The sequence below is a fragment of the Diabrotica virgifera genome, chromosome 2, assembly GCF_917563875.1.
Source record: "Diabrotica virgifera virgifera chromosome 2, PGI_DIABVI_V3a".
NCBI classification, from domain to species: Eukaryota; Metazoa; Arthropoda; class Insecta; order Coleoptera; family Chrysomelidae; genus Diabrotica; species Diabrotica virgifera.
In genome coordinates, this window is record NC_065444.1 from 25,973,062 (window position 1) to 25,990,784 (window position 17,723).

General features: G+C 33.9%; 2 protein-coding genes across 2 annotated transcripts in view; one reads left to right on the plus strand and one right to left on the minus strand.

Annotated features, from left to right (window-relative positions):
• Positions 1–2,346, plus strand: part of LOC114332551 (SANT and BTB domain regulator of class switch recombination) — a 79,057-nt gene extending 76,711 nt beyond the window's left edge. Inside the window, exon 9 of the mRNA XM_028282376.2 lies at positions 1,975–2,346. Coding sequence (XP_028138177.2) covers positions 1,975–2,084 — 110 coding nt within the window. The 3' untranslated portion in view covers positions 2,085–2,346. The remainder of the gene's footprint in view (positions 1–1,974) is intronic.
• LOC114332552 (ATP synthase subunit beta, mitochondrial) lies at positions 2,149–16,953 on the minus strand. Its single transcript, XM_028282378.2, has 8 exons — positions 16,726–16,953; positions 16,276–16,430; positions 7,868–8,137; positions 7,635–7,797; positions 7,380–7,581; positions 6,042–6,417; positions 5,590–5,751; positions 2,149–2,476 (listed from the first exon to the last, which is right to left on the minus strand). The coding sequence occupies exons 1-8, from the start codon at positions 16,829–16,831 to the stop codon at positions 2,360–2,362; spliced, it is 1,551 nt and encodes a 516-aa protein (XP_028138179.1). The 5' UTR covers positions 16,832–16,953; the 3' UTR covers positions 2,149–2,359.
• Between the last annotated feature and the right edge of the window lie 770 nt (positions 16,954–17,723).

Here is a 17,723-nt window from a genome sequence, read left to right on the forward strand (position 1 = left end):
CTTAATAACTCTGTTAAAAGTTATTACCATGAAAATCAGAAAGTGACTAAATCAAAGTTCAAAGCACCCCCTACAAGATCCTGGAGAAATTTTTGTCATTATTTTTTACTAAGCTGTTATTTTTAAGTAATAATAATGAGCGCCTGCACGTATCAGGCGCCCGTCTATGGTGAGTGCAAGAGAGATGCCATTCCGGCAGTGCATCTTACTCGCACTCACATTTACAGCTACGTCAATACGATCTTACGGCTTATTGTTAATAATTAAAAATAACAGCTTAGTAATAAAATAACGACAAAAATTTCTCCAGGATCTTGTAGGGACAGCTTTAAACTTTGATTTAGTCACTTTCTGATTTTCATAATAATAACTTTTAACAGAGTTATTAAGCCTTGAAAATCGCCATTTTTCGTTTTTTTTCAATTTTAAATTGTTTATACCTCGAAAACGATCAGCTTTAGAGAAAAATTATAAGAGATCTTTTTTGTCCAGAATGGTCCAGAAAACCTAAAAAAAAAATTGTCCGGGCCAAAAATATTGATTTTTTCAATTTGATTAAAAAAAAATTGTTAAAAAAAATTTGGCCCACTTTTCCCGTGGGCGACTTCTTGAACCTTATTCTGGGATGTCTTACGAACGTGATTATGCAAAAAAATCTCATGGGAATATTTTCTCCGACGAACCCGCCGTTTTCGCCTTGTCTATACCGATTTGACTTTCGAATATTATGTCAAAATAATTTTATTTCATCGAATTGCCGCGTTAATTTCATTAAAACAGGAACACAATAAGATATATTTGAAATAAATTAGTAAATAATATCTAAATATTAGTTTATTGCATGTATTATAATTATTTTAAGGCCATATTACCATAGCTAAATTAACACGCGTACGGAAAAGTAAAAACCGCGTGCGGAAAAGTGAAACTTTCTAAACTAAAATGCGTGCGCGAAAGTAGACATTTTTGCAAGCTCGTAGAAAAATGCATTTTTTTAACGTATACCGATTTTGAACTTTGAGATTACATTTTCTCCAACCTGATTTTTGATTGGAACCGGATTTTCGTAATATCGAAAGTTTTTGTTATAATAAATATATGTTATGAGTATTTTAAAGATATGAAAATTGGTGTGGAGAAAGAGGACAAAAATAAAAAGGTGATGGTTCGAAAATTATTATCCTATTGTTTACATCTTTGCCGTAAATGCCGGTCAGCTTTGACCGGTTGTATCTCAGGAACCACTCATCACAATTAAACGATTTTTCTTTTATAAGAAGCGTCCTGCCAATTTTTCTACAATACCGTTTTCATAATTTAATTTAATATTTCCCGAGATATTCTATTTGTTTGTAAGCCAAAAAATTGTTTATAATTTTAAAATATTCCCGAGGCTGTTAAATAGTCCAATTTCAATTCTGTAAAGTGCATTAGATAGGTAGTGTTTTTTTTATACAAAAAGTATAGTTATCTTATGTATCATAATTATTGTGGTTATTATAGCGACCGTAAACTGTTCATTCAATTTCCATCGGCTTTTGGAATTATAATCTATACAAAAAGAGCTTTTATATTAGCAAGTTATTTAATTATTGATAAACAATTACTTATCTAAAATTTTAGTTGAAAATTAAAATTTTCCGGGGAAAATTTTCGTCGAAGTAAATCGTGAAAAACATGTCTCTATGCAGAATTTAATTACGGTGAATTTTTATTTTGGTGTTTTTGATGTAAAGTTAAAATCTTTTGAGTTATAGAGCAAAAATAAAAAAAAACACGATTTTTGGGCGCCATTTTGTTTATAAAAAAGTAGCACACTATCTGTGGACTTTACATACCTATATTATTAATATTTAGAATCATAAGATTCGATTCCAGCAATAAAATTGCTGGTAAATAACTTTTCCTTGTATTTTGCTAATTAGCCCAGAGAATATACACTGTTACTATTAAACAAACAATGTAATTTTTTAGGAGGTATATGGGTGAGGTTGGAACAGGAATGGAGAGAAAACTCACAAAAAAGTGGTAGGACAGCTGTCTCTACAATCCAGGGCAAGAATAATAGATTTAGGGGAAAATAAAAAAAAACAGAAAATGTTCTAAACAAAAAACTAGTATCGTGTAGTAAATAAAAATTTTACACAATTTTTAGATCTATTTTATTTATGGATTAATTAAAAATACAACAATACCCATGACAGATGAAATTAGGGCTAATAAACAAAAATTTTCGATATAAAAAAAATCTGGTAGTGTAATGAAAAGTTCTTTACATGATCTTAATAAAAAGAAACGTCTTTCTCTCTGCAGATTGATGGAATCACATACAAATAAATATACAAAGTTATCCTAGCATTTATGTAGATTCAGCTAATTTTTCTGCCTTTTGGACAACCTCTTCAATGGGTCCTACCATGTAGAAGGCGACTTCTGGTAAGTGATCTAATTCACCAGCAAGAATCTTTTGGAATCCCTATAAAAGAAAACTCACATTACCAAAAACTTTTACACATTAATAACTAATACACACAATTTTTTTAAATTGCTGTTGCCTAATCTAACTTTTGTTAAATGTAAATTCTGTAAGCATTATATTTTTGTTTATTTCAACAATATGTAATTTAACTATTTTTCAACGGTAAATAAGCCACAATTTTACCAAAAAAATGATTATATTAACGTTTCGACACCCAAGTCAGGTGTTGTTGTCAAAATACGTATTTTTTTCACACCAAAATAGACAAACTACCCTTTTCATATTTTCCAATGGATAGTGGATTTTAATAATTACTTTTCATAAGATTATATCTTCTTTAACTGCTGTCTCCTATCAGAGGTTGGATATCATCACTATCTTTACTCTATCTACCACTGCTCTAAAGAGTTCTACTGAACTGCATTTAAACCAGTCCTCATGATATTCTCCTTCTTCCTCTTATTTTTCCCTGTATTATCAGTCTTCGCATTTCATATCTCTATCCCCTCATTACTTGTCCTGGATTCTGCAACTTTTAGGTCTGGATCGGGCGTATGAAAATAAAGTTGATCAATAGCATGGTGAACATTTGTTAATAGCTTAAGGGTGTCTAGTCAGACAAACTTTGACATATATATGAACACTGGAACAGGGAAGTTTTAATCGTGGAACAGGTTAAAAATTTGGAATGGTCAGACCACGAAAACGTCACATGTATTTTGTCCGACAGAACTTCCAATTGATTTGTTACCCTTTCATTAAACTCTCATGCAAGAATCAGGCTGCTATTTATCACCAAATGGGAATTATAATGAGTGCAACACGTAGAATATGTCAAATGACAGGAATTATGACAGGTGATAAATAGCAGTCTGATTTTTGCATGAGAGTTTAATGAAAGGGTAACAAATCAATTGGAAGTTCTGTTGGACAAAATACATGTGACGTTTTCGTGGTCTGACCGTTCCAAATTTTTAACCTGTTCCACAATTAAAACTTCCCCTGTTCCAGTGTTCCCATATATCAAAGTTTGTCCGACTAGACACCCTTAAGCTATTAACAAATTTTCAGCTTGCTATTAATCAACTTTTTTTTTCATATGCGGGATCCAGACATATTTCTTATTTTTATTGTGTTTATTATTTAATATTCTTTGCCCATTTTTTGCAATATGACTGCATTCGTTTTCTTCTGTGTTCTGCTATTCTAAGCATCCTTATGTAACAACACATTTCAAATGACTGTAGCTTATTTGTGTCTTCTTGCTTCAGCCTCCAGGTTTCAAGTCCATATACTACAGTATTCAAAACACATAGCAGTATTCAAACAAGCAGATAATTGTTTTAATTTTTACAAAAACATTTCTTGCTATTTCTATCCTGGCCCTTATTTCTGTTGTTTGATCATTAGATTCTGAAATTAAGTTTCCCAGGTATTTGTATTCTTTGTTATTATCATATATTTATTATTTTTCAGCCTATATTGTTCACAGAAACTGTTTGTCTTGTTCAGTAGTAGGTGGAGTTGTTCAACAGAGCTTGCAGTAATCACAGTGTCATCTGCATATCTTATGTTGTTTAATAGTAATTCCGTTAATTATTATCCCTTCCCTTTCAGATAGTAATGCTTCTTCAAAAATGAATTTATTATATACATTAAATAGTAATGGAGATATAATACATCCCTGCCTAACTCCTCTCCTGATTTCAATTTCTGAACTGGGTTTGTTGTCTATTACAATTAGTGCTCCTTGGTGATTCCAGTAAAGGTTTGCTATTATTCTTTAGTCCCTTTTGTCTTTTGAATTTGGACTAATTTTTCATGTCTAACTTTTCAAATGTTTTTCAAAATCAATGTAACATAATGCACATCCGTCCATCAAAGATTGTATGCTTTGTTGCAATTAATATACAGTATAACCCGATACATCCTGACCTCCCCATATCCGGACGGTTCTTTCGCATCTACCAAGATCTGCCGAAAATGGCAGTCCTGCTGTTGGACAATCCACCCTCTCATCCCGATCCAAAAGAAAAGAACTAAAAGATGGCGAAATAAAGTGTCTTTTTTTGGCCCAAAATGTGACATCCCTCTGTCAGCCTATGGATCAAGGTGTTAGACTTGTTAGATATATACACTCCTGGCCAAAAAATCAGACACCTTAAAAATGGGTCTGATTTTAGTGATTTTTTCAATATGATATAGTATAGCTTTAGTCTCTAAGAATATCGACGTCATAATAGTGCTGCTGAACAGGTAAATGTCATTGTATACCGGGTGTAACAATAATACTGTTTTTTCCTGAAAGTTCGTAACACCCTGAGGAATATAATACATAATTGTATGTCAAAAAATGCGCAATAACTGCCTCTTAAAAACCATCAAATTTCATTTGCATATGTCAACCGGTTTTAGAGCAATAAATAAATCGTCAGCTTGTAAGACAAAATTCAACATCCCAATCTCAGAAACGAAGCATTTGCGGACATGTTTATAAAGCAAACTGTCAATATTTTTTCATGCAGAATTAACCCTTAAAGTTTGTCGCACTTATTTAGAAACACCCTGTATTGATGAAGAACATGGATAGTTGTCAAAGTACCTAACTTTTTCATTATACAACGTAAGTGAATGAGTCAAAAAGCAGAATGTTCAGAAAGGCTAAGGCTACAATAATTGAGTTTTAATTTCAATATTTTTTAAATGCTAGAATATTCCACAGGGTGTTACGAAAACAGTATTATTTTTACACTCGGTATACAATGACATTTACCTGTTCAGCAACACTATTACTACATCCATATTCTTAAAGAATAAGCCTATAACATATTAAAAAAATCACTAAAATCGGACAACAGGTTTAGGAGATTCGAGACATTAAAAATGACCCATTTTTAAGGTGTCCCGATTTTTTTGGCTAGGAGTGTAGAATAGACTATAAAGAAGTGGTCTTAATATCCGGATTTTTTCATATCCGGATTGGTCAGTCACCACATTGATCCGGACTTAGACTACAGCCAATTTATTATTATTACTATCACTACCTATATAAGACTACTTTTCATTTCATTTGAATCATATGATCTGAAATAAAACTAGTAGTTAATTACCTTAATGGTTTCTTCAAGAGGAACAAGTTTTCCAGCATGACCAGTGAAGACTTCAGCAACTTGGAAAGGTTGTGAAAGGAAACGTTGGATCTTTCTAGCACGAGATACAGTAAGTTTGTCATCTTCAGACAATTCATCCATACCCAAGATAGCAATAATATCCTGAAAAGATAAGATTATATAAAAAAGTGTTCTAAAGAAAAAGGGATGTATTTAACCCGGGAACAGATATGCTCTTTTCTGTCACGTAATCGGTTACATGTTAGATTTTATCTAACAAAACGAATTTAAATACAAATTTAGAACATGTTTTTAGTTTACAGTATTTTTATTTACTTGTTATGTTAGAAATAACTTTTCGAGTTATCACAAAAAAGGAAAAAATGTTTAGATTTTTTCGAACGGCATGACTGCTCCCGGGTTAAACAACGTTTTTTTGTCATGTTACTAACCTGTAGTGATTTATAATCTTGCAAGATCTTTTGTACATCACGAGCAACTTTGTAATGTTCGGCTCCAATAATGTTGGGGTCCATGATACGTGAGGTGGAATCCAAAGGATCTACAGCTGGGTAGATACCCAATTCAGCAATGGCACGGGACAATACAGTGGTGGCATCCAAGTGAGCGAATGTGGTGGCTGGGGCAGGATCTGTCAAGTCATCAGCAGGTACATAGATAGCCTGTACTGATGTAATGGAACCCTTCTTGGTGGTGGTAATACGTTCCTGCATGCTACCCATGTCAGTGGCCAAAGTAGGCTGGTAACCTACAGCAGAGGGGATACGACCCAACAAGGCAGATACCTCTGAACCAGCTTGAGTAAATCTGAAATTTAAATATTTTATCATAAGATTAAACAATAACAACATGATAACCATTCATCATTACAACTTTAATACTGCTAAGAAATTTGTTTATTTACATCATTATCATCATCATCTCGTCGCTGATTTGCAAAAAGGTGCCAAGTGACATTTTATTCAAACTATGGGTTATGTGCAAAAATGATAGGTAAGAAGGTTCTACCTATTCTGTAAAAAGGGGTCAAGTATATTACTTACTGTTGTTGAGAGTCTCATAATTTTTTGGTACCAAGTAACATTTTTTTTAAAACTGGTTGTGTAAAAAGGAGCTAAGTTCCACTTAATAAAAATGTTACTTGGCCCATTTTTGCAAATCAGTGACAATCTATTGAATAATTTAAAATCTACTGGGGTTAGAACATAGAAGAGAGTTGCAGAAACAGGAGTTAACATCATCATCAATGGAGTCATCAACAACTCTTCGTGAGTCTTTGCCAAAATTCTCTACTTCTTCAGCTTTCCACCTTTTTCGAGGCTGTTCTACAGATTTTTTCCCATCTAGTCATTCCCAAAACCCCATGTTTATAAGTGGGTTGTAAATACTGTATATGCGATAAAGTGATCTTTAATTGCCTGTTTTATTGAGTAACAGGTTTCACATATTGTTAAGAGATCAAAGATATGGATTGTATTTACATGATGATGTACCTCAATTTACAAATAAAAGAATGCAATAAATAAACATTTTGTGAGGATAATGATGTATGTAAAGTGCCAAAAATCAATTGTACTAGCATGTAAATTGTGAAATGAATAGCCAAATACAGAAATTTTTGAACGGACAAAGCTAATGAGAATGTATTATAATATAAAATGTAATAAAGATGCATAGGATGAATTGGAAGATCTAACATGTTATTTTCTAATGAGCTGGCTGCAGTAAAAGAATTGTGAAGATAAAAATAATGAACATTTGTATTTTACCTGAAAATGTTGTCAATGAAAAGCAGTACATCTTGTCCTTCTTGATCACGGAAATATTCAGCAACAGTTAATCCAGTCAAAGCTACACGAGCACGAGCGCCTGGGGGTTCGTTCATTTGTCCGTAGACCAAGGCTACTTTGGAGGTCTTATCTTTTAAGGAGATTACTCCAGATTCAATCATTTCATGGTATAAATCGTTACCTAGAAAGAAATATTAGTCTTGCAAGAATAAATTTGATGAAAGATCAAATTACCTTCACGGGTACGTTCTCCTACTCCAGCGAATACTGAGTAACCACCATGGGCTTTAGCTACGTTGTTAATAAGTTCCATAATCAGTACAGTTTTTCCTACTCCAGCACCTCCAAAGAGACCAATCTTACCACCCTTAGCGTAAGGGGCCAAAAGGTCTACTACCTGTAATAGTAAGATAAAATGTGTGTCAATAAATGTTAGACAAATAATTATGGACTATGAAAATACATACCTTAATACCAGTTACCAAGATTTCTTGCTCTACACTCATGTCAACGAATTCAGGGGCTTCAGCGTGGATGGAAGCTCTCTTGTCTGTATCAATAGGACCCCTTTCATCAATAGGTTCACCAATGACATTCATGATACGGCCCAGGGTTGCTTCACCAACAGGGATACGGATTGGGTATCCTGTGTCGTTAACCTGTTGACCACGGACAATACCTTCAGTACCATCCATAGCAATAGTACGGACTGTGTTCTCTCCCAAATGCTGAGCAACCTAAAAGGAAATAATAACTTTTATTAACTTACTGTTAGAACAATGATAAAATAATTATTTTAATTTATATATTTTTTCAAATTTGTAGTTTATAACAAGAGTTTTGATTTTAAATTATATATTTTGTGATAAGGTTGATCTTGAGAAAGCATATAGAGTTCCTCGAGAGATTCTGTGGTGGGCACTCAATAAGAAAGGAGTCCCTGGTGAATATGTAAAGATTGTGAGGGATATGCATGAGGGAGTAACGACTAGTGTTAGGACAGGTGTGGGAGAGACTGATAAATTTCATGTGAAAGTAGGATTGCACCAAGGCTCTGTGCTTAGTCCGTATTTATTCTCATTAGTTTTGGACCAGATAACAGCAAAACTACAGGGTAACATTCCATGGGGCTTAATGTATGCTGATGATGTCGTGTTAGTAGGAAATAGTGAAAGAGACTTAGAACAAAAACTGGAACAGTGGAGGCAAGCTCTGGAGGAAAAAGGTTTAAAACTTAGGACAAAAACAGAGTATTTGGAATGTTCATTTAAAGATGGAGGTACTACAAATAAAATGGTATCTTTGGATGGTGAACTGATTGTAAAAAGCAATAGTTTTAAGTACCTGAGATCGGTATTACAGAATAATGGAGAAATAGATTGAGATGCATGCAGTAGAAGTAGGGCTGGATGGATGAAGTGGAAAGAAGCGAATGGTGTGTGTGTGACAGAAAAATTCCAATGAAGCTGAAGGGAAAATTCTATAAAACAGCCATAAGACCGGCTATGATGTACGGAACTGAATGTTGGGCAGTGAAAAAGAAAGAGGAACAATGAATGCATGTGGCAGAAATGAGAATGTTTAGATGGATGAGTGGAGTAGTGGAGTGACAAAGAAGGATACAATTAGAAATGAGTATATTAGGGGAAGTCTAGGTGTGGCACCAATTGATGCCAAAATGAGAGAGCATAGATTAAGATGGTTTGGTCATGTTCAACATCGAGACGTTAATCACCCAATACGAAGAATAGCTGAAGTGCAGATTCCTGGAAGGAGTAGGAGAGGAAGACCAAAGAAGACCTGGGGGAGACGATAAGGCAGGACATGTTGGTAAAGGGGATTAACACTGATATGCCCCAAGATAGAATTGTGTGGAGAAATGCAATTAGGGAAGGTGACCCCGCATAGGGATAAGGCAAAGAGATGATGATATTTTGGGATGAGATATGAAGTAGCCTCTCATGGATCAATATGACATTGGAAGTGCTGTGACGAAACTACACAACAATATTCCAAGATGGATCTTACAAGGAAACAATAAACTAATCTAGTTGCATTAATAGAAAAATACTTACAATTTCTTGTGGCAAGCCCCTTTATAGATTTAGAATAGATATACAAAATTTGGAAGCCTTTATGGATATTAAGATGATATGCTCCATCAAGGAAATCTTTTCATCTAAGTAAGTTTTTAATGGAAGGGGCATACTTAAGAGGTTGCTTATCAATGAAATAAGTTCTACCAAACCTGTTCACCTTCGATCATGGACAAGATAAGTCCATGAGAATAAATGCAAGGAACACCACTTTCTTTACTATCGACAACATGCAGATTGAAAATGTGGAAAACTTTATGTATCTTGGAAGTGTTATAAAAGAAAACGGAGATACAGAAGACGAAGCTTAACAAGCAATCAGCATGGTCAACTCTTGTTTGGAGGTCTGGCAAGTATACTACAAGGACAAAGATCCAAATATTCCAGTCAAATGTCATGTCTGTTCTACTCTATGGATGTGAAACCTGGAAAGTGACAAAAACCCTTACCAACAAACTGTCTTTGTTAACAAATGCCTTCGAAGAATTGTTCGTATTTTCTGGCCAAACACCATCAGGAAAGAAGATCTATACACCTGACTCAACAAAAGAGGGTAGAAAATGAAAAAAGTCCTGAAAGTGAGGTTGGATCGGTCACACACTCTGATAAAAAATTCCAGTAGGGTCAATCGGGGCTAATGTGAAACACACAAAACATTGGGGCTAATCTGAAACATGTAAATAACTTTAAAGTTTTAGTAGATGAAGATGTGGAGTATATGTCATTTTGTAGCTAGTACATTAATTAATTAAACCCCATATCAAACATAGTCAAACTCCACCTAACTGTGTATAGAAAAATATAAAAATCATAGACTTGCAATTTTAAGGAAAAAAACTTTCAAATTCAAATTCAAATTCAAAATATCTTTTATTAAAAAAAATTGTAAACAACATACTTACAGCAAATTGTCACAATTGAATAATAAGTGTCTAATATACATACAAAATTACAATTACAAATACTATGAGTTAAAAGTTAAAATGTGTGATTTAAAAACTCATACACAGAATATGGTTCTAAATCCAATAAAATGCTTTTTATTTCAGTTCTAAATATATTAAAATTCTGTTGCAATTTAATTCTAACAGGCAATTTGTTAAAAAATTTTATACACGAATATGTAGGTCCTCTCTCTGTTGCGACTAGCCTATGTATAGGAAAATTGAGCCCTACATACCTAGTGGGTATGCTGTGTTTTGGCTCAGAATGTGTAAACCTATCCCTATTCTTGAACAGGAACAGTAAACACTCATATATATAAAGCCCTGCCACAGTTAATAATCTTAACTCCTTAAATTTTCCCCTACAGGTCCTTCGAGCTTTTATCTTGAGCATTGTTCTTATTGCTCTCTTCTGAGCAATGAATACTCTATCAACATCAGTTCCTCCTCCCCAGAAAATAATACCATATCTGAGCACTGAGTAGATGTTTGCAAAATAAACTGTCTTAAGGTGTTGTAAATTCAAATACTTAGACATTACTCGTAATGAATAACATGCCATGTTGATTCTCTTGCAAACAACACACAGATGCTCTGACCAATTTAGATGTTGATCTATGTAAATACCCAAGAATTTTGTATTTGTTGATAATTCAACAGTTTGATCATCCAACTCAATCTCCTCTGGAATTATCTCATTATTTTGCTTTGTGTGAAAACAAACACAGTTAGTCTTCTCAGTATTTAAAACCAATTTATTTTTTAAGAACCAATTCTGAGCTGTTTTTAAGTGATCTGAAGAAATACTCAGAAGATCCTCAAACGTTGATGCTAATGTTAATAAGTTTGCATCATCTGCAAAATTTACAAGGTGAGACACACTGCTCAGTATTTCGCTACCAAGATTGTTAATGTAGAAAACAAAAAGAAGTGGTCCCATGACACTGCCCTGAGCAATACCAAGTTGTAAATTCCCTTCTTCTGAAGAAAACTGTTGTCCTTCTCGAGTTATAATAACTTTTTGTCGTCTGTCAGTGAGGTAATCTCTTATCCAGTCCCGAGCAGGGCCACGAATTCCATATCTTTCTAGTTTGTTGATCAAAATATGATGATCTATGCTGTCAAACGCTTTTGATAAGTCCAGGAACATTCCCAAGGAAATCTCCCCGTTCTCCCATCCATTCAAAATCTTATCCACGAATTCGTATGTAGCTGTTTCAACAGACCTTCCCTTGAGATATCCATGTTGTGATTCAGCAATTAGGTGGTCATCATTGAAAAAGGCTATAAGTCTTGTGCACATTGCTATTTCGAAAATTTTTGAAAATGTCGGTAGTAAACTGATGGGTCTATAATTTTCCAATTTGGTTTTATCTCCCTTTTTATGTAAAGGTTTCACTAGAGCTAACTTTAGTTGGTTAGGGAAAATACCATACTTAAAAGAGTTATTAATAATGTGGCACAATGGTTCTGCAATCTCTTCTGCACAATGTTTCAACAGATTCGCCGAGATCCCATCATAACCTGCACTTTTTTTATTTTTTAGCTTTGAGATGATATTAAGAATTTCAGAAATAGTTACTGGTATAAGAAAAAAAGATTTGGTGTTATATGGAATACTGCATGAAAAAGTGGCTTGAGGTTGAGTTTTTATTAAATTAGGACCTGCATGAAGTACAAATTTGTTAAAGTTATTACAAATATCCTCAGGCTTACCACTAATATTCGAAGTTTGATCAACATATTCTGTAACTGTACCATTAATTTCCCTAACAATCTGCCAAACGCATTTTGATTTGCTTTCACTGTTATTTATACGCTCTTCATAATGAGCACTTCTTGCATCGCTCAGGAGACGATTGTATTCCTGCTTCTTTGTTTTGTAAGCCTCACTATAGACCCTGTCAGACCTACTAAGCACTAGAAGGATGTCTAGCTCATTCTTACATGCAGCAACCTGCTGATTAGGTTTTAGTATTTTTTTTTGCCGTACATTTTTGCTGAACTGAGACTATAGGAAAGCAATAATCAAAGGTAGACCCAACAATACTGACAAAAGCATCCCATTGCTCATTTACCAGTGATTCAGGGGTAAAAAACACTGAGTCCCATTTTTGACTAAAAAGCATAGACTTGAAGTTATTTTTATTTGTAATTGAAAAAATTCTTTTTTTAACTTTTTTGAGTTTTCCACTTATTTGCAAAGTAAAGGACACCTTCTGGGCAGTATGGTCAGACATATGAGTGCCTACCACCTCTGCATCAAAAACGTTTATATTAGTGTAAATATTGTCAATACAACTTTGAGAAGTCCTACTTACCCGTGTATATTCTAAAATAGAAGGAGCAAAATTAAAAGACTGCAACAATTCACTGAAATCTTTAGCATTACTGTCCTTAACATTCATTATATCTAAATTAAAATCTCCAGCAATAAAACATGTGCATTGCTCATTCAGTAGTATATTTAGAACTGACTCAAGTTTTACTAAAAAGTCATGAACAGGTTTTGTGCTTGTTCTGTATATACATATGATTATGACCTTTTTTTTATAAAATGAGAGTTCTACGGCAGAACACTCAAAACATTCTTCATCGCCAAATATGGTTATGTCACTTCTATGTACATACTCTATACCATTCCTTAAAAAAATTGCTGTGCCTCCATATCCATTTTGCCTGCAAAATGCTGATGCCAGTGAATATCCCACCAAATTATATGCGGACAATTGATCGATGGTTTTCCAATGTTCGCTCACACACATAGCAAGAACATTTTTTTCATCGTTTAGAAATTCTTGAAGAGCATCATGACTTGTTCCTATAGATTGAAGGTTTTGGTGCACTATACACACCTGGTCAGAAGCAATTTTTTCAAGTTGATTATTTAACCTATCTATTGAGGTGCTAGATTCTTCAGGTTTAAAAATTCACTAACATAAAGACCGACTGGCCAAAAATCAGGAGTTAGGACTGTGGGCACGCTCTCTTGTGTTACTCCAATTTTAAAAGAGCTAATGAACTTTTTCTTTGTGCGTAACTTTTCTATGACACTATTTTGAACCCCATTTTCTAGCATGTATGATTGCACATCCTTTGCTGTTGAATCGTCAGTGAGACCTGACAAGAAAATCCAACTATAACTAGACACACTGGGGGCAATTTTAAGATTGGAAGTTCCATTTCTTTTGCCTTGAATGGGTGCTGGTCGTTTATTTTTTAAGAAACCCCTTTTTCTTTGAGTTTCCCAACCATCCATATGTTGATTTTTACTTGACGATGATGGAGCATTTTGATTCGTTGTATTATTAATTTGAGTTTGTTTTACAAGATTTTCATGTGAAGACTTAACAGTTAGTCTTGAATCATCAGGTTTTATTGTCTCGTCGTTATTAATGTTTAACACATCATTCATTATTAGCTGAGTTTGTGTCTTCATAATTTCTAAACTAACAACTTGTTCATTTATTTTTGACTGACCTTGTATGACATTCTCATTAATTTTCATAGAGTTTCCTTGAAGTTGTCCATGTTTGTCTGCTGAAGCCTCTTGTTGTTTTGTTAAAATCAAGGTAGATTGCTGTGGTACAACAAGACTATTGTTTTTATTACCCTTGGGCTGTTTTTTGTCCATCTGTTTATCTTTTTGTAACTGATTCATTTTTTCTTCTAGAGATACTATTTTCTCATTCAAAAGTTTTATTAAGACTTCCTTGTCTACTATTATAGTGTTTTTATCTTGTATTGTTGCTCTTAATAATTTATTTTCTTCTTTTAAAGAATATTCTTCTATTGAAGTTGAGGTTAGGTTGACATCACCTTTTTCAGCATGAAAATTTTCAGTAATATTTTCACTGCAGCACGTTTTTGCTCTCTCTGCGCAACTGGAGTGATAAACTGAATTACATTTAGCACAACACACACCAGATTTTACATTTTTGCTACAACCTTTACAAAGTTTCTTTAGGATATCTAAACCGCGAACTTTATCGGCGGCGGCCATCTTGTTTCTTCCTTTTATTCTTTTAACTTTTAATCGGAATGCCAAAACTTTTTCTCAGGCATTAAAAAATACATTTAAAAACACAATCATTTAATTGCAATGCATTCTATTAGAGTGAATGAGCATTTTTAGCTATAAATGTTTGTCCTAACTCTGACCAAACCTAAAATATTATCCACCAAAGTCGAGGGGCTAATATGAAACAGTGTTTGGGGCTAATGTGAAACACTCTCCAGTATTATTTCAAAACACACTCTAAGCAAAAATATTCTACATTATAAAATTTGTATCCGCCTACCACATTTAAAAACAAAATAGTTATGTCTTTTTGTTTTTCTTTTTGTTTTATTCATGCAGCTTCTTCCTTTTTTACTCTGTGTCAAAGGTAGGCATTTTTTCAGCTGGAAGTTTTCAGTCAGCTGTATGACGGAGTATACAGTCAGCTGTATTTGTATATAAGGAAGGTGACATCTTCAATATAGATTTCATGGAAATAGTTGCGGTTCTACCTTATCCAGTAACCACTTTTAAGTCCAGAAAAATTACATATGTATTCCCTGGAAGTGTAAATGTGTATGAACAATGACTGAAGTTAGCAAAGGCTTAGGCCTATACACAAATTGGTTCATATTTCAGCTATTCATTTTTCCAGTTCTGTATTGTAGCTTATGTTGCTTATTTTGAATTATAAAAACCTTCCAAATGTAAACTGTTATTGTTATTACTAATTTCCATGGAGATTAATCCTATCTAAATCCATATTTAACTATCTTATTGTTGTTGTTTTAATGTATCAGTTAATTGGCCAATATAGTTGCAAAGTGATAAAATGCAAAAAAATGTAGGTATAAAAATTAAGTTATAAGGTAGTAGGTTAGTAGGTACTGAAAGTTTACATACACAGCTAAATGCTGATATGTTTTTTGATTAATTTAATGGTTGTAATAAGGCAATTAAGTATATGTTTCACAATAGCCCCATTGCTGTTTCATAATAGCCCCTTTTCATGGGGTTAAAGTGAAACGCAGTTTTATTTTTTTTGTGCTTTTATTTTATGACAAAAAACATTTTTGAAACCACCAACTTGTAAAGGACACAAAGATACATACTAATGAATTTTTGTTTGTGTCTTGGGGCAAATAGATCATAAGTTATATTGCAAAGTTTACATTTTTGTTTCTTATTAGCCCCGATCGACCCTATTGCAAAGACTGCTCTAGAGTGGAATTCCCAAGGATAGAGAAAGAGGTCGCCCAGCACAAACTGGGATGCCTGAAGCTGTCATGCGCACATGACAGTGGTAACAATATGACGTTTTTAGGCGTCATCAGCATTCAAAGGGTTAAAGAAAGTATGTAATGGGATGGTAACATAACAAACACACTTTTTTGAAAGAAAATTTGAAACACCATCAGGTCCATAGGTAATTTTATTTAGAAGAGAACTTATGCAATCAAAAATATGAATGAGAGCGATTTCAGAGACAATGTAATTTGCACTAACATTGTTATTGATGGGAATATGAAGGTTATTAACCCTAGGGATATAGAAAATTTGAAAGAAGTCTTTGAACAACTATGCTGCTTAGGTATATAGGATACTGATTATGTAAGATCTTAGAAGGAAATATGATAGGATAATCAAAAAGAAAATATGTTCCATTACATAATTACAGAAACAACAACGTTTTTAGTATTAATTTGCTTGGAATATGGAACCTTGTACTGACTACTAAAATACAATATTCTTGGGTGGTACATCTCATGTGAGATATGGCAGAATAATAAAAAAATGTGTTAATTGTATTAGGTAATTATTAGGTATTTACTTACTTCAAGGACCAGCCTAGGTTGACGGTTTTGTACTTCCAATGCATTTAGAATTGGGGGTAGTTCTTCATCGAATTGTACGTCAACGACGGCACCAATGACCGCTACAACTTTTCCTTGTGCCTTACCGGCAGCAGCCTTGGCAGCGAAGTCTCTTTCTAAAATTAATAAAATAAAAAGGTAACCTCTTAATAACTAACCCTTTTACGTAAGTTTCAAAATGGCGATCACTTGATATGTAGGCAGTTATGTAATCAAAGGAAAACTCATGGAAAACCCGAATTGATTCAAATTGTACCCTCAAAGAACACCCCATCCTTTGATGATTGATCTACTGCTTGATATTTGAAGCAGAACATTATAAAATGTAGTATTTAAGACGAGATGATCAACTTGGACCATACCCGGTAAACACTTACATTACATACGAGAAAAAGATGATAAACTACTTACTTTGAACATTGTATGAAGAGACAATTTTAAGGGATTCGGAACCAACTTTTTCGATGGATTTTCCAGCCAAAAGGCTGGAAGTTGCTCTTGCCACAGCACCCAACATGGTCCAACTTCGACAAGAACGCAGACTGCAGAATGAAGTTTAAATAATTCGATTCAACTCCGCTAGTAGGCACTTCCTTTGTGCGCAATCGTGCAATTTTCGACTTTGCGCAAAGATAAAATTGACCTTTGAAGGTTATCAAGTGTCAACAGCGACTTCTTCTTTTTCTTTATGTGCCGTCTCCGCGGCAGAGGTTCCCAACCATCATGACTATTCTGATCTCATGAGATGAGATGAGACTGCTCTGAAAAATTCGATAGATGCAGATTTCTGGCTTTGATGGTTTCTATTATTTCCTTACTTCTTGTGAATTCTTCCCGGACTTCACTGTTTGTTACATAATCAAACCATGATATTTTCACGATTCTCCCCAAATGCACCTGCAGGTCCTGCCCTGCATGATTGCTTTTGTCAATAGGGCTTTTCATTCACAGTCATTTGTTTCGAGCTTCTGTCATATTTCGTAATATACACAGATTATACAACAATATGACAGAAGCTCGAAATAAATGACAATCGATGAAAAGCCCTATTCACAAAACACTAAAAAAATGATCGTTTGTACGTTATGTTAACGCGTGTTCTGTGTCTGTGAAAAGGAAGTTGTTGGGTGTTGGTGTTGGGTTGTTCATTTTCATTCATATTTTATTTATGTAGTTTAAAATTTTGAATTTTTATTTTTGAAACGAAGAGAGTATTTAGAAGCATAGAGTCAATTCCTGTGAGACCAATCTAGGACATAATGCATATAGGGATGTAAGATGTAAATAATAGGAGGAAGACCAAGAAAGACAGTTACAGACTTCCTGATGATGTTCACCAAACAGCAAAAATTTTTTTACTCATTGAGAAGGGGCAAGCAGTTAAATTCAAAGGAAAATCATTAGATAAC

What these genes read in the sequence shown, in the direction of transcription:
- LOC114332552 (XM_028282378.2), bottom strand. Translation starts at nt 16,831, where the DNA reads ATGTTGGGTGCTGTGGCAAGAGCAACTTCCAGCCTTTTGGCTGGAAAA. An exon ending in TCTTGGTAACTGGTATTAAG is followed by an intron (nt 7,798 to 7,867) that starts GTATGTATTTTC and finishes TTACTATTACAG; the next exon opens with GTAGTAGACCTTTTGGCCCC. An exon ending in CTCTTGAAGAAACCATTAAG is followed by an intron (nt 2,477 to 5,589) that starts GTAATTAACTAC and finishes TTTCTTTTATAG; the next exon opens with GGATTCCAAAAGATTCTTGC.